Source organism: Peromyscus leucopus, chromosome 4, assembly GCF_004664715.2.
Source record: "Peromyscus leucopus breed LL Stock chromosome 4, UCI_PerLeu_2.1, whole genome shotgun sequence".
Taxonomy (NCBI): Eukaryota; Metazoa; Chordata; class Mammalia; order Rodentia; family Cricetidae; genus Peromyscus; species Peromyscus leucopus.
In genome coordinates this window covers 145,096,310-145,115,673 of record NC_051066.1, presented here as the reverse complement: position 1 = coordinate 145,115,673, position 19,364 = coordinate 145,096,310, and the positions used below count along the sequence as shown (strand labels likewise).

The 19,364-nt window shown below is 56.5% G+C and overlaps 1 protein-coding gene across 1 annotated transcript in view; it reads left to right on the top strand.

Annotated features, from left to right (window-relative positions):
- Positions 1-7,135: 7,135 nt before the first annotated feature.
- Lama5 (laminin subunit alpha 5) overlaps positions 7,136-19,364 on the top strand; it is a 46,022-nt gene continuing 33,793 nt past the window's right edge. Inside the window, 2 exon segments of the mRNA XM_037205457.1 lie at positions 7,136-7,468; positions 11,208-11,360. Coding sequence (XP_037061352.1) covers positions 7,151-7,468; positions 11,208-11,360 — 471 coding nt within the window. The 5' untranslated portion in view covers positions 7,136-7,150.

Sequence of the window (19,364 nt, the reverse complement as noted above, 5' to 3'; positions counted from 1 at the left end):
ACAACTGGGCTTCCCTTTGACACCCAGGAGGGCCATGGCCGAGGCATGTTCTGAGCTGTCCACATCTAACCCCGGGCAGCCTCTTTAAAGAGCTGGCCTTCCAGGTCTGCACAGCAGGTAAGTGGGAGTGCAAGTCTTTCCTTCATCCTGCAGGAGCCGCCTTCCTGAGCTCGTCATGGCTGACAGACAGCCTTTGGGCCATTTCCACCTCTCAGCCGTGGGGACTGATGCTGCTGTAGACATGGGTACACAGCATTCTGTGGCTCACAGGCTCTCTGAGGGTTTCTAGGAGTCTCCACTGAGCCAAGTGTGATTGTATTTCATTGCAGAGTTGCCACCAGACTGCGGACATCGCTGCACCTCAGCTGTGGGTGCAGCCCCCTCTCATCATTTCTCATCACTCTCGTGCTTCTGCTCAGAGTGAAGACCACCCCTGCTGGCCTCAGGTGGCCACAAACAAAGGTGATGTCTGAGCACCAAGTCCTTAATCAGCTGGGCCTGTCTCTGCTCAGAGCCTCCAGCACTTGGAACAGGAAGGGGCTGGCCTCCAGGTCAGTGTGAGAGTGATGGTGGACTGGACCTCGTGTCATGTGGCCACTTTGATCCAGCAGTGACTCAGCACTGGGCTTAGGCTCACAGAACCATCCCACCTCATGGGCTCTTGTGTGCAGAGCTGAGTGAGTCAGAGTCATGCACTCTTTGCTGTTTGTGTGTGTGTGTGTGTGTGTGTGTGTGTGTATGTGGCAGGCGGGGGGGGGTGGGGGGAGGCTGCTTCAAGATAGGGTTTCTCTGTGTAGCCTTGGCTGGCCTGTAACTCACTGTGTAGACCAGGCTGGCCTCAAACTCAGATCTGCCTGTCTCTGCCTCCAGAGTACTGGGACTAAAGGCCTGTACCACCACTGCCCGGCTACTGTTTTGATTTTTAATGTAGATACATAAAGTGTTTATTATCAAGAAAGGCCTCCACATTCTTCTTGGATATACCCATGACTCAGTCACTGTGGCCAGTGTCTCAGTGTGCTAGCCTTGCACAAAAGTATCCCGAAGTGCTGCGGCCCTCAATAGATCCTCATCTTCCTCAGACACTCCACATCTTCATGGAGCTTGTCATCCAGGCAGTGGTCAGAGTTCGGCTGTGTTTTCCGCCTCTGTGTTCAGGACCTCACACTAATATGGAGTTTGTACATTGGTGGTCACACATGGCTCCTCAGCCCTGGTGTGTTCTCCAGCCCTCCAGTGTCCAGGTCATGTGAGCACATCTTCACTGCCACTTTTCTTTTCTGTTATTGAGACAGGGTTTCTCTGTGTAGCCCTGGCTGTCCTAGAGCTCTCTTTGTAGACCAGGCTGGCCTTGAACTCACAGAGATCCGCCCGCCTCTGCCTCCCAAGTGCCCACCACCTGACACACTGTCACCTCTAATGGCAGTCACACCACAGGCTGTCAGCTGCTTCCCATTGATATTGGTGTGAGTTCTCACAAACCATGCTGTCGCTTCCTAGAGACCGTAGGAGGCAGGCAGCAGATCCCCGGGATGGCACACTGTCCTCCCTGAGCTGGGGCAGCACAGCACTTCTGTGGTGGGGTGAGGACTGGAAACCAACTTGCTGTGTGAAGATCCGGTTTCCTATGATGCTTGTGAATGAGAAACAGGCCCAGCGCCATCTGCCAAGCAGGATCCTGGTGCCCTGGAGTGACGAGCCTCTGAAGTGGCCTCAGGCCACCTGCAGTATCACAGATAAGATGCTGAGGATGAGAACACGGTGGGGCGGGGTGGAGGGGTGCACTCTGGGTGCCCTGGGGTGGGCTCTGAAGTGGGGAGTGATTTCAGGCACAGCTAGGGGAAAGATACAGTGTTTCTGAGGACAGTGAGGCGGGGGGCCCAGAAGGCAGGGGAAGAGACCTGGGCCAGGGTAGGGCACTTAATGGCCTGAGAAGCTTCTGGAAGCCCAGCTCTAGGCAGCTGCAGAACTAGAGCCTGTCAGCTTGGTGGTCCAGAGTCTGATCCACTGTTTAGCCCAGACCTGCCAGGGCCACACCAGACCCTGCTGCTGAGTTTGGTAAGACTGGGGCAGCACTGGCCAGGGGGTAGAAAGAGAGAGTCGGAGAGATACATGGAGACAAAGAGAGAGAAGCTGTAATAGAGACACACAGAGAGAAACAGAAATAGATAAAGATGGAGGCAGAGGCAGAGAGCAGTCTGAGAGAAGTGAGGAGGGTTAGGGTTAAGAGAGATGGAGTGGATCAGGTGGGCAGAGGGGCTGAGCTCAGCAGAGTGGGGGCTGCTGGGCTGGGCAAAGGAGAATTGTGTGGTGAGTGTGAGTGGGGCAGGCTGACCTCGAGTTCTGCTTTTGCTCCTGCAGACAACCTGGCACACTGGGGTTTAAGGACCCCACACACTCATCTTGCGGAAGCTGGTGAGAATCCTCTTAGGTGGCTCCCCTGCTGGGCTGTGGCCAGGAGGCCCAGGCCCGTGGGAAGCAGTCTGACAGTCCAGGAAGCCTTGTCCCAGCAGCACTCTGGCTCTGCCCGAGGGCCTTCCCTCAGGAGAACATTCCTCCTGAGCTTAAGGCCTCCTGGCCATATAAGGCCGCCTGTGGGCACCTCTCACAGGCCCTCACCCCCACCCCGCCCCCGCCTACCCCATGGGAGCCAGTTTGACCAGCCAGGATAGGGAGGGGCCTGTGGCAGCGTTGGTACTGGGGAAGTACAGGGCAGCCTTGGGGCTGCGCACAGCATCCCTGTGTGGCACCAGTCTCCCGTGGTGCCCAGAGCTCCCTCTCCATCTCTCCCTACAGGTTTGAGCCTCAGGCTTCTCGGGGTACTATCTGAGAGGTGGTGGGGATTGGGTAGGGAAGGCAAGATGAGTCTCAAACCCTATATCTCATTGAGGTGCCAGGAGGTAGGTTGATGATTTCTCTACTGGGTAGTTTCCTAGGAGCAGACTCACCATGGAAGGACAGTTCCCTTTCTTTCTTGGTATCTGGGGTTCCTAGGCCTATTATGCTCTCTCTCCCAGGGGGTGGGCCTAGAAGGACCTGACATTCATCTCTCAGGCAAAGGGCTGGTCCTCTTGCCAACTGGCAGGCAGGTAGAGGTGACATCTCACCTGGATGCAGTGGTGTCTTACCTATACTATGGTCCAGCAGGGATGCTTCTGGGAAGACCCCTCCTTCCAGTTCCTGACACCCCACCCCAGACTGGGAAGTGTCAGGATCAACAAGAAAATTGGGGTGTAGTGATGAGGGATCTTCCTGGGAACTTGGGTCTCCTTCAAACTCCTACAGATTTCCTCTGAGGACTGCCAGGGCTCAGGGCAAGGGAACCCCAGGAGTTGGTCCATTACCTATTTGGCTCTAGGCACCTCATCCTGTCCACTAGTGGGCTGACTCCCACACTCAGATAAATTCACTAAGGCTGGGGGAGCATCTGTGTTGGACCCTGAATTCTAGAGCATCACATCAACCACTGCATGGAGGTCTCCCTAGGCTGTATACCTGTTACAAGTGTGCCCTTCTCTTCAGGGCATCCAGCTAAAGTTACATCTTCATCCCACCTGTGGGGAAGAGAGACTGGGTAGGGAGAAAAACCTTGAGGAGTCCTGTGCAATGCCTGGGACCTGAGCCACCATTATGTACTCTCTTGACACACCCCACCTATCGGGCCTCCACCCATGGGGCAGTGACTGCCTTGGGTCAGGCCTGCAGTGGTACCAGAGCTCACTGCCTGCAGAGATGATGAACCTGCTTGGACCCTTAGGGTCTTCCTGTGGAAACGAGACGGTATACTGTATGCAGCTATACATATATTTTCATGGTGCCTAGGCTTGAAGGTTCTAAAGAATCATGAGGGGAGAAGTCCCTGCTTGAAGAATAGCCAGGAACTGTCTCCAGGCCCTGTCTCAGGCCAGAGATGTCTAGTAGCCGTCAACCCCACCCTTATGGGTGCAGGAGCCGGGAGACTTTGGGAGGTTAGAACCGGTAGCTGCCTTTGGGACAGGTTCTCCAAGCTTGGGGGAGCAGCCTCTGAGGCTACCAGGACTGCTGACCTCCAGATCACCAAGCTCCCCAGCTCTGGGCTGGGTTTCACAGTGCACAGTACTGATGGAGGGACATGATGTGCTACTCTGCCAAGCAGTGGTCAACAGAGGCCAGATGCTGTCCTTTGGGTTTACGACATCCTGATGTCAGCTTCTCATGGCTGAGATTCCTTCTGGCATCTGTCCAATCTGAATCTTTGGAGAATAGAGCTGGATCTTGCTGACAGCAGCTGCCGGAATCAGCTCTGCCACTGGCTCCCTGAAAAGGCCTCAGAGCAGCCCTGAGAAGGGGAGTGTGGCTTCCATACTGGCTTTTCTCCAAAGACTGTCCCTGTGGAGGCACACATCCTGGGCCTTGGAACTGTACCTTCTTTTCAGTGTGTCCAAGCAAGAGGTAGTTAGCGCCAGCTCTCTGTGAAGGTGTTGCAGCCACCTGAAGGCAGGAGCCTGTCTGCAGTTGCTTGTGATGCCTAGTGACATGCGTGAGTGTAAACAAGGCTCCCATGGTGGACTTTTAGGGTTGAGTCAGATGGCTTATGTCTGGTTCTGTTTCCAACAGCTGTCCCCAGGTTGGGTGGCTCAGGGGCTGATGTGTACCCCTGGAATGCTGTTGGAATGGGACTCTGTGCCAGGGCTGGGAGAAAATACACCAGACTTCTTCCTCCACAAGCTGCAACTGACCTCTCTGCTTTCTCCTGAGCCTGGGCCTAGGTACATGTCCCCTCTCGCGGCCAGCTTTACCCCTTACCGCATTCCAGATAGGCACCCTCTCCCATAGGTACAGGACAGAACCTGGTGCTGTCTGGACTGTCAGAAAAAAGGGGTCAGCTTTGGGGATGGGTACCCCAAAGATCCCAAAAGGCATGCCTGAGGACAGAAGTAACTGATTTAATTCCTTCTCTCTTTAGAACTGTGATTGACTGCCTCCACCCACGTAGCCTCAGTTTCTCCATCCACGAGGGAAGAAATTGTCTGGGTTGCTTATGATGACTCAGAGGAAGTTGAAGATACTGGGCCCATTGTAGTGATGACTGGAAACCGGACCTGGTCAGCAGGGAATGGGGGTAGTGGGGTGGGCAGAGAAAACCATCTCGTGGGATATCTCCTCCTGCTCCATTCCCCAGCTCCAGATCCAGCTGCCCCCTCCTGGTCCAGGCACACCGGCTGCCACAGGGTAAGGGCAGACTCCTGTATCACAGTGTCCTCTGCCCACATCACCCGCCCTGCCCTGCCTGCCACCAGTTGCTCTTGGGGCAGCTGTCTGCTGGGAAGGAGCTAGCTTGGGGTTAACCCTCCCAGTGCTGGCTGCTGGGCTGACTCAGCACATTCTCAGGCATCTGCCCCTCTCTTCCACTGGCCAGTCTTCTGGGACCAATCCCAAGTACATCTGGCCTGGCCACTAGGGGGCTCAGAGGAGTCCTGGCACAACCTTTGCCCTCTAGACCCTCAAGAAATTCACATGAAGTCAGCAGGCTATCGAGCCTGCAGGGCGGACACTTCGGTACTGTATCTTTCAGCCTCAGGCTATTTGGACCCCCAGCTGTCAAAGGGGATGGAGGTGGAACGGCTTCCTGATGGGCATGGTAGACCTCCGGGCAGTAGGAGGGTGGGGCCAGCCATCTGGGAACCTGCTACTGCCCCAGCTGTGCCTCACACTGGGTCATAAATCAGCTCCTGAGCCTACTCTACTGAATTCCAGATTCCTCCCAGTCTCCCGCCCTCTCTGGAGCCAGCCCCTCCCCCACACCAAGCCTTCACAGCAAAGGGAAGCCGCTGCCCTGCCCTCCCCCAGGTGGAAAACTAAAAGTGAGGTTATGGAGGAATTCCGGGGAAGGAAAGTGGAAGGCACCAGGGAGGGCAGCTTGTCTCAGTCGGGCTTGACCTCAGTTTTCAACTGAGGCAGGGAGCCACCCAGCCCCTTGGGGTTTAAGATTTGCAGGAGGCTGCAGACAGCCAGGAAGATGTGAGGGTGGTGCAGCCTTTCCTAACAACTACGGGTCAGGACCCAGCCAGGACACGACGTCACTCGGACCCCTGGGATCATCCAGAAGACCCAGGAGATGGGAGTCCTAGGCGCTCCATGAGATGATGTCCTGGCTGGCCTGGCTAGGAGACTGGGGGAGCTGCTAGCCCTGCTGCTGTGCCCCACTCCTACCCCCGGGGACTTTCCTTGAGATAAGTTTGGCCCTGGAATCCAAGGGGAGGAGATCCAGTGGCTGTGGCTGAAGTAGAAATGAGGTACACAATCATCTTAGCTCGACCTCTAGGACCTTCAATGCTTGCAGCACCGACGCAGCCTGGCCGGTCATCTGGAGCCCACGGTACCCCAGAAACACAGGAGCTAGAGCCACGGCTTGCTTAAGAGATGTGTAACCACGGTCCTATCAGACTGGCACCTACAGGGCGACGAGCATCCCTGGGAATGCCCCATGGGTGGGCACCCGTGTCACTCATTTGCTCCTGTCCTGATCGATCCCTTATTGCAGAGGATTTTTAAGCCGATAAGGCTAGACAGGGCTAAATCTGCCCTAACAATGGAGGAAGCAGGGAGTCCCCTCCTGTCTGGTCTTTTCCCGACCTATAGCAGATCGTATCCCCTCTGGGCCCCCACCCATGGCCACACACAGTTTATACAAACACCAACAGGGAAGGAAGAGAGTAACAGGATAGGGCAACGGGGAGGCGCCAGGTGGCTGAAACCTGTTTGAAGTGAGGGAAACAAAAAGGGGAGCCTCTGGGCGGGTAGAGGCAGGCCCGGCTTGCTAGGGTCTCGAGCATCCAGGGAAAAGACCCTAAGGATCGAAGCCTGGACCTGGGGGAGAGGAAAGGCTCAGTAGCGCCAAGTTCCCACGGCCTGGCCGGGGGCCAGCAGGTGCCCCTTCAGGGACGCTGGTCTGGCCGGGGTCCGAAGGGTTAAGGTCCCCAGGCCGCCCCCTCCCTTGTGCCCTTCCCCAACCCCCTCCCCGGGGCACAAGGATCGGGCGCCAGGGCGGGCCGAGGCGGGGCCTGACGTCCTAGGACAGGCGGAGTCAGCCGGGCCGGCCGCCCCAAACTAGACTCGCTAGGCTCCTGCGGCGCGCGCTGTCCCTAGAGCCGCTGCCCCCAGCAGGAAGATGGCGAAGCGCGGAGGGCGGCTGTGCGCGGGGAGCGCACCGCGCGCCTGTGGCCCCCGGAGCCCCGCGCCGCCGCCGCTGCTGCTGCTGCTGCTGCTGGCTGGGCTGGTGCTGCCAGGCGAGGCGCGGACTCCCGGGGGCGATGGCTTCAGCCTGCACCCGCCCTACTTCAACCTGGCGGAGGGCGCCCGCATCACCGCGTCCGCGACCTGCGGCGAGGAGGCCCCGACGCGCGGTGCCTCACGCCCCACCGAGGACCTCTACTGCAAGCTGGTTGGGGGTCCGGTGGCCGGCGGAGATCCCAACCAGACCATCCAGGTGAGCGCGGGGCGGAGGAGTTGGTTACACACACCATCCTGCGGTGTTCCTACTTCAGAGCCTGAACCCAGCCGACTCCTAGAGGCTCCCTGAGCCCGGGTGGTGGTTGTGGGGTGGGGGAGTCTAAGTACCGACTCTCCCACCAGGACTCCCTGGTCCCATGTTTTTATGGACCAGGAGGGATCCCAACGCAGCCACCGAAACTCCTGCAGAAACTGCATGTGCCTCTAGAAGAGCCAATGAAGTGTCCGGGTCGCGGACCAAGGGCCCCAGGGGCCGGGAAAGTTCGGAAGGGGCGGGGGGAGGCTGATCTAGGCAGGAGGGGACCGGTGATCAGTCCCTGGCGGCCCTAAGTCCGGGATCCCTGCGTGGGCGGGACTTGGCCTGGGTGCCCGCTGACTGTGAGGAGGGGGCGGGAGCTCCTTCTTCCCCCGGGACAGGCTGGAACCTGTTGGCCTCCCGGATGAGGACGGAATGAGCGCGGAAGCTGCACCGGCGCCCTTTTTGCTGGGTGTTGGATCTCACTGACCCAGCCAAGAGTTGAAACTTCTCTGTCTGGGATCTGGGAACTCCGGAGGGAGGTGGGAGAGCGCAGGCGGGCAACGTTTTAACTGAGCGGGAACACCTGCTGGGGCCCCCCTGCCCAGCAGGTGTTAGTCCGTGGGCTTCAGTCCCCTAGGAGGCACGATTCTGTACCTAAAGACTCTCCGGAGGCCCTGTCTTTCATGCTGAGCCTGTAGGTGGGCTAAGTAGCCCCGTTGCAGGACCTCATGCTAGGGAATAGGGAGAGTTGGAAGCCATCAGGGCCTAGTAACGTTAGCTACCCCCCAGGGACCTGCTTCTACCTTCCTGGAAGGAGGCTGAGGAGGGGGAAAGTAGATGAAAATGGATTCGTCGGGGTGGAGAAAGGGGAGACGTGAAGGAGCTTAGTTCTCTTTACTGCTTACCTGGCCATCACCCCCCTTGCCTGCCCACTTAGCCTTCCTTGGGCCCTCCAGTGGGGAGGAGGGAGTTGAGAAGGGCCAGGCTCTCCCCCCCACCCCCCTCGCTCTGATTTCTTAGCGGTCTGAGGGTAAGAACATGCGTGGGCCATCAGAGACAGGGAAACTGAGGCCTGGAAAGTTACAAACACCTGTTTTTGAAGCCGTTTAAGTCAGAGCAGGACCCCTCTGAGGTGAGCAGTTGGAAGTGGGGTGCCTCTCTGCCTGTAGTTCCCTGGGTATAGGTGTCAGGGAGCTAGGTCTCAGGAAGGGGCCCAGCAGGAACCTTCAGACCTGACCCAGAGAGGCAGGCCGGCTCCTGGGCCTCCTCACTGCTTACCTAGTAATTTGTTATTCCCTGGAAAGAGAAATAAGTCTAAGTCCACACCCTAGACCACAGTTCCTGCTCTACTTGTGCACAGGCTTTCTCGGGGTTACTGGCTTGGATGGGTTCTGCCCTGCACAACTGTTATTACCTCCTTAGAGCGGTAAAGGTCCAGCCAGGTGGTCAGAGGTCAAGGCCTTCTCTGTTGCAGTCTCCTTGGTGAGAAAGTCGAAGTAACAACTGCTTTGCCAAGGTCCCACTACCTAAGGGGTTAGACATGGAACACACAGACCCCATCCTCACAGCATGGCCCCAAGGAGTCAGGGGCCCTTTACGACAACAGAAGAGGGACTGGGCATCCCAGATAGGAGCCTGCGAGAGTCCCACAGAGCCTCTGGGCAAGGTGGAGCGTGGGTTGTCACTCCTGCCCTCTCAGTGTTAGGTGGGCATCAGAAGAACTCTGCTGGCCTCCACTCAGGGCAATTGGTGACTCATTGAAAGGGAAACTCCTAATCAGCCCCAATGTTTCCTAGTTCTGTTCCTGGCAGGACCCTCTGCAGCAGAGGGGCGGAGGAAGCCTGGTTTCCCAGCCCTGTCTGCTGTAAGCCAGAGGTCAGTGGGGAAATCCAGGCCACCAAGGGTGCTTGTGGCTTGCTGCTCAGTGAATAGCTGATTGGAGTTAGTTTCCTAACTCTCAAGATCCTCTCTGTTGGCTGGAAGAGGGCACACACTGGCTTCCCTGGACTCCTGGGAAACTGGAGGACTACCCGCATCCTTGAGCCTGGGCCTGACTTCTGGGGGCGGTATGGTCATGTTCCACATGGTCTGGACCACAAGAAGCCTCCTGAGGAGGCCTGCCCACTCTACCCTGCTTGGCACCCATGGGGTCAGGGTCCTGTCAGTGTACCCCTTGGGCCCCTGCTCTGTCCATTCAGTAGCTCTGAGAGCAGTTAGGGGATGAGCCACGGTGAGGCTTGACAGACAGGCCCACTTAGGGTCACCATAGCCCTGGCTCCTCTATGATCTGTGGGTGGTGGAGCACAAAGGTGTCCAACACCAAAGAGCTGCCAGGGCCCCTGTGGGACTGTCCGGATAGGAAAGTTGATGTGGTGGGGTAAACAGCAGGCAACGCCTGGCAGGGGGCAGGCCAGCTTCTCGGGTGGTCCAGGACAATGCCCGGGCAGGCATCTAAACCAAGACCAGAACAGCAAGCACCCAGCCCCTACAGGCTGCCAGGCAGGAGCTCCCCAGATTTAACACCTGGGGTTCTTAGGAATGGGCACACCAGGTGGAAGTCTGGAGCTAGCTGGGCTTCCAGGAAGGCAAAGTCTACTCGGTGCCAGTGGGGCGGAGGCTCTCTCTTTTTTTTTTTTTTTTTTTTTTTTTTTTTTCGAACAGTCTCTGGTGCTGGCCTGGAGGTTCTCTTGCCCCTGAGAACCTCCTAATTGGGGCAAGCTTCTTTGGAAAAAAGTCCTGTACCCCACACTCAGTCTGGGATGAGTGGAGTCACTTTCTAGGCCTCTGTCAGGGTCAAGTCCCCAGGGCTGCCTTTGTGTAGGACAGGTTTGGTTTCCCTGTGGAGTCTGGGGGGTGGGGCGGGGGGCACTCTCCTGGCCTGGAGCCATGGCCCTTCCCTCCCCCACCAGGAACAGCAGGCCCCAGAAGGTGGCTAGGCCAGGCCCTACCCTGCAGACGGGAACACTGAGGCTCCCAGGGCATGTTGACTTCCTTTGTCCCAGAGCTCAGAAACAGGCAGTTGAAGTCCCAGGCCTCTCCTGCCACTGCCCACATACTTGCATTCGATCAGGGGTCCCACAAGCTGCAGGCAGCTTAACTCTTGTGTCTGGAGACCCAATCTAGGAAGTACTGGACACGCCTGGGGTGGGCCTCCAAGCACAGGCTGGGAGTTGTGGGGACATCTGACTCCTCCATGAACCCTCTTTCCCAGATGATCCCTCTTCCTAAGAGCTCTCCTTTTCTTATTCTTATACCTGACCCCGCAAAACCCCATACTATCAACCCTTTGTGGGGTTCCTTGCAGTGACCTGCGGCAGGGAGAGTGGTATTGGAAGGGGTGGAGGGTATCTTACCTGCTCTCACCTCCTTTGCTCGTAGGCTGCATCAATCCTAGATCCTTTCCAATAGCCAGCCCCCTGCCAGAGCTCCCCTTACCGTGAAGGCCTCTGATGCTTCCTTCCCATGGAGGCTTGCCTTGATTTTTCTCACCTAAAGCGGGTATCTCCTCAAACACGGGCTTTCCTGTAATGTGAGCCATACCTCTTGAGTTGATTTAATAACTGAAAGATGAGGATCGGAAGGTTGACCATGGAGACCTGTTTTGTGGGACCCAGGTTCACATGTCAGGACGGGGGCTCTAGGGCAGGGAAGGGGCTGCTCAGCCCTTTTTGGTCATCTGGCCATCTTCACCCTGCAGGGCCAGTACTGTGACATCTGTACAGCTGCCAACAGCAACAAGGCACACCCTGTGAGCAACGCTATCGACGGCACGGAGCGCTGGTGGCAGAGCCCACCCCTGTCCCGTGGCCTGGAGTACAATGAGGTCAACGTCACACTGGACCTGGGCCAGGTAGGCTTCATTTTTGTCTGTGCAGCTCCGGCCACAAAGCTTGCCTTGGGCACAAGACAATGGGATTGGTGAGGTCACCATCCGGGGAGACAGAGCCTGGGGCAGGGCTGCTGGGAGCAGGGCCAGCCCAGGCAAAGGCCCAGCGGTGGGCATCTTTGTTCTTCCAGTGTCCCTGTGTGCACACGGAAAATGGGGACTGAATGGGGTGCCACCAAAGGCCACACCAGAGTTGGTAGGGGAGAGGTGCTGGCTGTGCACAGGAAGGCATGGCAGACCTGCTTTAGGCCCCTAGTGCCCTCAGAGTCGCCCTGGTGTTTACTCTCAGGAATTCCTCCTGGAGATGGGAGGGGTGCAGGAATGTGGAGGAAGCCTGGTAGAAGTGGACATTCCTGAGATACCTGTGCTCTGGTGACCACCTTCAAGTCAGAGGGTCAGCGACTGAACCCAGACTGCCAGCTCTGAACTCCCTAGGCCTCCAGGCTCCTCTGCGGGCAAGAGGACAGATCAGGCTGTGTCTCAGTGCTGAGCAAGCCACCCCAAGGTGAACAGGGCCTGGGGACTCCGGTGTTACTCCAGGACTGAGTCACACTCACAAATCTGTGTCCTAGTTCACTGGGATTCTGGCTTATAGGAGTGGTGGCCATGTTGAGGCTCCCTGGGGCCAGGGTAAGGGTGTGTGCGTGAGCTGGGCTTGGTAGAGCTGGGGGCTGCATGGTGGATCCTACAGACTCGCCATCCTTCCAGTCCAGAGGCTTGTGTCTCCCTTCCTGCTGCAGAACAGCTGGTTGGCCTCTGCTTCTTCTGGGTCTTTGTGCCTACTGCAGCCTTAGGTGTGGGGCAGACAGAGTAAGGTGTGTCTCCCCAGCCAGGCGAGGGACAGGCCTGAACAGCCGGTGCCTGTCTCCCCACCTGGTATCCTGTGGACAGACAGCTGGAGAGCAGACCGGGGCTCAGCAAGTGGTCTAGAACTTTACAGAACCTGAATTCACAGTTGTGTTCTGGCAGCCAATGTGGAGAAGGAGGGAGAGGAGGAGGTGGCTGCCCCAGGGCTGTCTGGTTTGGTCTTGACCCTGTCCATTTCCCTCATCTCTCAGCTTTCTTTCCATCATCTGAATTCCTGTACCCTGGAGGCTAGGGGGTCTCAGGAGCTCCTTGAACCCAAAGCCACCCTCTTCTTTGGCACAACAGTGGGGCACCTATGGGAGGCTGTGTATGTGAACTGTCACTTGCTGGTGGCAGCAGGGGTGCTCATGCCCTCCTTCCTCCCAGTCCTGCATGGCTGGGCCTAAAGAGGCAGGGGTGAGGTAGTGCTGGGGAGAGGGGCCCTATCTCCATGGTAACCCCAGACTGCCTACAGAGCAGGTGGGCACTATGCCCAAGTGCTGTGTGGGAGGGGATGAGGGCAGTGGACTGCCTTCCTGATGAAGTATGGACTCTGCTACCTCCAGGGCCCAGAGCACCTCTTAGCCTCCTTCTCACATCTGCCCATTGGACCTTGGGTTGTTCCAAGCTGGGAGAGAGCTTCATGCACGGGCATCTTGTCTCTCTCTGCCTTGGTTTTACCAGATGTAAAATGGCACAGGGGAAAAGAAACCCTCTCCAGCTGTATTTGAGAAGAGGCCACCACCAGCCTTCCCTGTCTGCACTCTCTGTCCACTACAGCCCTGTCACTGCTGGCCCAATGGCTGCCACCATGGTAGGGGCAGGAAGCTCTGGGATTGGAGCAGGCAGACTGACTCCAGCTCTTGATGGTGGAAGTTCTTCCTGGGTCTGTGCTGCAGGTCTGGGAGGTCCTCCAAGGCACTAGCCCTGGGCTGGGGCTCCTTCAGGAAGCATCAGGAAGCGCCTGGCCAGCCGCCTTTGTTCTGGTGAAAGCGGATGCCCTGGGAAGGGGTGGGGGTGGCTGGCAGAGAGCCGTACAGGCCTGGGGAGGGCGGGCTAGGCTGCTAGGCTGCCCTGGATCTTATGCCCTGGTGTGTGGGTCCAAGGCTGGCACTGGGCTTGGAAGGCTGGTCCCCATGACACCTGTCTGGGAGCAGCTAGGACACCTGAACTGGACACATAGGAGAAACTGGGCATTTACTGGAGGCGTGAAAGAGGATTCTTTCTGTTGGGGAGGGCCCCCAGGAAGAGGTTTCATTTCCAGAATCCTAGCCTGACTTCCCAGGGGTTGACGGGGGGCTCTGGAAGTTTCTGGGGCCCAGTAGCCAGATTGCTGCTCCCATCTTCCTCTTCCCAGTGCCAGGGAACCAAGCTCAGGCCTCATGGCGACCCCGCAGCAGGCAGGGATGAGCTGGCTGGCCCTGGTCTGTGTCTGTTTTCCTACCCCCCGTCTGCAAACCTGGCCACAAAGGACTGTTGGCTGTAGCTTCTCTCTACCTGTATCATCAGCTCCCCTCACCAGGTCAGCTCAAACCAAGAGGTGAGGTGTGTTAGTCTCCTTCCTGACGGGGGTTTGTTCTCTTTTGCTAGTGTGCAGGCTCCTCAGGTCCCAGCCCCAGAGGCCTGGAGCTTCAGGACGCACTGGAAGGACCAGGCTAAGGGCACAGAGGGGGTGGGGTATACAAGGGCACTGAGGCCACTTAAGATGAGGGCTGAGCTAGTTGGACCTAAGCCTAAAAATGTTGGTTAATGTCGAATAAGGCTAGGGTGAGGGGCCTGTGCCCCAGGGATGGCTGTGTGACTGGATCTTGCCTCCGCCCCAGGTTTTCTCTGACTGGGAGAGCTGCCTGCCGTCGGCATGGTGGCACATTGACTGTCAGATGTCCTGCAAGCCTGCCTTGTCTTGCTTGCCTCAGGCTGGCAGGGTTGGGGGGCTCTGTGGACAGGCTTGCTAGTCCTGGGCTGATAGTGGTCATGAGACCGAAGCTTCTGGCATGGCTCCCTGGGCCTGGCTGGGCACTCAGCCATATGGCCAATGTCCCGAGACCAGTTGGGTTGCCCAGGGAAGTGGCAGGAAGTATAGCTGTGGCCAGGCTTAAGTTACAAGTCACAGAGTCCAGTGGCCAGGACAGGTGCAGGGTTGTGCCGTCCTGACCCCTTTCGCTGGACTCCCGGGGGTAGGATAGGTAGCGGTCCTGCAGACAGGTTCTCAGACCAACCCTGAGCTGGGGCCGCCTTCCTTCCCTCACTGGCATGCTTCATGCTCACACTGCATACCTCTCCCGCTACCCCTGCCCTCCCTCTATCCCCCTCTCCCTCCCTCCCTCCAAGTCTTCTCTTTCCACCTCTCCCCTCCCTTTCCTTCCTCCTCTGCTTCCCCCTACTTCTTCCCCCTCTACCTTTCTCTTCTCTTCTCTCTCCTCCGAGCGCAGAAGAGGTCTCAGGGGCTGTGGGTACCCTGGCTGTTCCTTTGCGGCCACGCTGGCACTCAGCAGCCACATCCACTGTCGCGCACACACGTCAGTCCCTTGCTCCCGCTGAATAAAATGATGTGCACCCCTAGGCCACCCTCTCTGACTGTCCGCCATGCCTTGGCAGCCCCCAGAGGTTTCCTGTTTTCTGTTTTTAAACAAACTCCACTGCCCTGACCTCTCATTCTCACTGTACCTCTCAGTGGAGACTAAACTGTTTGGGTTTCAGCCGTGGGGGGTCCCCTTGGGATCAACTCTACTTCCTCTGCCCTACTAACTGACCTTTTGGCCTGACCTGGCTGGGTGGCAGGGAGCTTGGGCCAGCTGGGGTGTTCGGGGTCCATGAGCCCACCCCAGGAACCATTGCTGTGCAGGGGCTGTTTGGCATCTGCTTAGCTCAGACCCCCTAGTTGACAACCTCCCTGCAGGGCCCCTCACCCCTGCTAGTTCCTTTACAGTCTTTCTGTGGTGCTTGGGACATACCTGTGGACTGGGCAGTCGTCTGTTCTGGGTGTACACCATGGTTCTCGTGTTTTTGTAATTTTTTTTGAAAGATTTATTTATTTTATTATGTATACAGCATGTGTGACTGCAGGCCAGAAGAGGGAACCAGATCTCATTACAGATGGTTGTGAGCCACCATGTGGTTACTGGGAATTAAACTCAGGACCTCTGGAGAAGCAGCCAGTGCTCTTAACCACTGAGCCATCTCTCCAGCCCCGTTTTTGTAATTTTTATGAGACAGTATGTCATGTAGCTTAGGCTGGCCTCGAACTTTCAATGTAGCTGAGGATGACCTTGAATTCCTTGCCTCGACTTCCCAAGTGCTAAAATTACAGGCATGTGCTGACTTCTGTCCCATGCTTTCGCTGAATTATTTGACTCTTTTGCAGTCTGCCCAGGTCCTCGTATGTGCCAAGTAGGCACCCCACCTCAGAGCCACACCGAACCCCCATTTTGTTTTTACCTCAGTTTTTGAGTGGTGGGCTTGCTGGTGGCCCCCTGGGCTTTTCTGTTCCCCTGTCTCTTGGGGTGGAGTCCACACATGGCCTGTTTTTGGACTCCCTGGTTTGTTGAAGTAACAGCTCTTCTGCCTGTTTACCCAGCTGTTAGCCTGAGCAGACCCTATCATGGCCATGCCATCACAGCCCCTTCTGTGGTGGCAGTGAGTTTCTGTGTGAGGTGGGGAAGGACAGAGAGACTCAGGGCTGGACTGGATCACTCAAGGTCTTGGAGGACTCAGCAGGTCCAGGTGCCCTGGAGCTTGATCTGAAGGGGAGCGGTCAGGGCATTAGCCGGACGCCTGGGGCTAGGAAGGGCTTCCTGCCTCCACCCAGCACCGCCTGGGACCCTGGCCTGTCCCCGGGAATTGGCAACGGGCCTTCTTCCTGCAGGGCGCAGGCTGAGTCACAGGCTGCTCGCTGAGTCACTCCTAGAAAGGTGGGTTGGTCCCTTCAGCCCCAAGACATGTCTCAGCCACCTCCACCCAGCCTGGGTCTCCCTAGACCCCAGAGCGCCAGGGCAGAGCACTGGCCGTTCCCTGGCGGTGCCAGTTGTAACTCACCTCTTGGTGAAGTGGTACCTGAGTCTAGGAGGCTGCCCGCCGGGAGGCTTACCTTCTGCGTGCCCGGGTCTGGGAGGCTCCTCCAGCTCCCCTCTCATCCTCACGTCTGTGATGTCCAGACTCAAGATCAACCCCACTTGCTTTTCACATGGCCTTCCTTAGAACCGTTGTGCCGGGTGACTCTAGGGCTGGCTACCTTGGCATCACCTCTGCCCATCCAGGAGACAGGTGTCGTCTTCCCACTGGGGCTTTGGAACCTTCATACCATCATGGAGTTGTCTTATTTGACCCTGTTCTGTGTACCTTTTCCCACTGCCCTGTCCCTAGGCTGGAGAAGTGGCTTCATAGTGCCACATGGTCTCTTGAACCCAGAGCCTGCCCTGAACTTCCACCCTGGATGCCCAGCCTGGTTCATGGGACTTTTGCCAATGTTGTCAGGCAGGGTTATGGGCCATAACCCCTCTTTTAGAGTCTTGGCCCTCTGAGGTCTGGCTGGGCAGGGGGTAAGGAGGTATGGTGGCCAAGAGCCTGGCCCCGGCTGCTGCCCTGGAGACGTGCCTGCCTCAAAATAGCAAGAATTTTTAAAAATAACCAGCGGCTTTTGTTTGCCTTTTGCTTTAAAAGACATTTTTTCCCTCTGCAAAGAGCTGTGCAGCAGCAGAAAGGTCAGGCTGCCTGGGCAGCTGGACAGAGCAGGCGTGGCGGGGGAGGGGCTGAAGCCGGGGGTCTGTGCCCCTCCCGGGTCATACCAGGGGCATTGCTGCAGTCCTGGGAGCAGGTTGGAGACGGTTGGGAGGTACTAGGGCACAGCCTCCCTGCCCTCCTTGCAGCCAGCAGGCCCCTGAGGACAGCTGCCCAGGGCTACCGTGTGATAGAGGCTTAGCTGGACAGGTAGACAGACGGCGGGATGGATAAGTGCATGCCAGCACAGGGGCAGACGTTTCCATGCTCCCCTACTCTGCTCATCAGCAGCTTGGAATCAGTATTTGTAAAGTGCTCTCAGCTGGGAAAAATGCAGGGCCAGCTGACTGGGGAAGGCCAGAGCCTCCAGCAAGGGTGCAGCCTGGGGTCGGGCCTAGGGAAAGGCGGGGGTGGGCCCCAGGGACTCACGAGAACCAGGCTGCCAACTCCCAGGAGCAGCCAGTGTCCATGTCTGTTATGCCTAAGTTTCCCTCTTGCTGTCCCTGGCCTGTCTTCATGGGGGTCCTTCTGTCATTACATACTGTTCCAGACCTGCTGGACCTCCAGTTTGGGGCCACAGGGCACAAGAGGTTGAGGCACGAGGCTGAGTGTAAGTTTGTCCCTGAAGTGGCTAGAATACCCCCTGGGGGGTATCTCCCTGCCCTACCCCCATAGGGAAGTGGATAATGACCTCAGTACTGGCAGCCCATGAATAGGCCCTGTGCCTCTACCCTGGGAGAGGTTGGGCTTGGCTGCACCCTTTATTCCAGCAAGGACAGCACTCAGCTTGTGTCTGGGGGTCCTGGTGCACCGCCTGCTTGAGGTCTGGGTAGCTTGGATCTCCCCAGGGTTAGAGCCCCAAAGTCTGGGGTCCCACCTGAGGTACCATGTGGCTTCAGGATGACTCAAACTGTGTGCTGTTTAGTTTTCGTTAACTTAACATGAATGTATACAGTTCTAGGACATATATTCATCCCCCCCTTTCTCTCTCTCTCTCTCTGTCTTCAAGACAGGGCTTCTCAGAGTAGCCTTGGCTGTCTTGGAACTAGCTCTGTATACCAGGTTGGCCTTGAACTCAGAAATCCACCTGCCTCTGCCTCCCCAGTGCTGAGATTAAAGGTATGCGCCACCACCGCCCGCCTATGGGAAGGGTTCTCAATGAAGAATTGCCTTCCTCAGACTGGCCTGTAAGGCATTTTCTTGATTAATGACTAATGTGGAAGGGCCCAGCCTACTGTGGGTGGTGCTGTCCCTGGACAGGTTTTTCAAGAAAGGTAGCTGGGAGTGGGTGTTGGAGAGATGGCTCAGAGGTTAAGAGCACTGGCTGCTCTTCCAGAGGACCTGAGTTCAATTCCCAGCACCCATACAGCAGCTCACAACTATCTCTAACTCCTATTCCAGGGGATCCAGCACCCTCACACAGACATATGTACAAGCAAAACACCAATGCACATTAAGAAAAAAAAAAAAAAAAAAGGTAGCTGGGCAGACCAGGAGAAGCAAGCCAGGAAGGTGCATTCCTCCATGGCTTCTGTTTCAATTTCTGACTTGGCTTCCTTCAGTGTAAGATGAAAGAAATCCTTTCCTCCCCAAATTGCTTTCTGTTAGTTTTTGTTTGTTTGTTTTTGTTTTTTCGAGACAGGGTTTCTCTGTGAAACAGTCTTGGAACTCACTCTGTAGACCAGGCTGGCCTCGAACTCACAGAGTTCCACCTGCCTCTGCTTCCAGAGGGACTAAAGGCATGCGCCACCACCGCCCGACACTTTGTGTTAATTTTTATCACAGCAACAAAAAGCAAATGGAGAACTTGGTACTGGAACGTGGGTGCTGGACCTGACCATGTGGGGTTTGTCTTTGTTTTGTGGGAGGAAGGTGGAGAACTTTGGAGTTCTGGACTCATAGCTTAACTAGCTGTTGTGAGACCTTTAACGGTAAGAATGCTGAGAGACATGGCAGATAGTGGAGGCCTGACTTATGAAGTTTCAGGGCCCTTCAAAGATTCTGCTGCAGTCATTTGTGTGATATTTTAAATAAAGAATCTGTGGTCCTGCTGGTCAGTGGTGGAGCACATCTTTAATCCCAGAACCCAGGAGGCAGAGGCAGGTGGATTTCTGTGAGTTCAAAGCCAGCCTGGTCTACAAAGTGAGTTCCAGGACAGCCAGGGCTACACAGAGAAACCCTGTTGTTTCAAGGGAAGAAAAAAAAAAGATTTGTGGTTCTGGTTATCTGGGACCAAAGAATCAACTGTGATTAACAAGAAACCAGCCCCTCTGGTGTGAAAACTTTGCTTTCCTGGGACAATCGATGCTCATTAGCTGAAGCTAAAAAAAATCAGTCATGATCTTTAAAAAAAGAGAGCAGCATAATTGAGGTGAGATCTTCTGGGAAGTATTCTCTCAGGGTCAG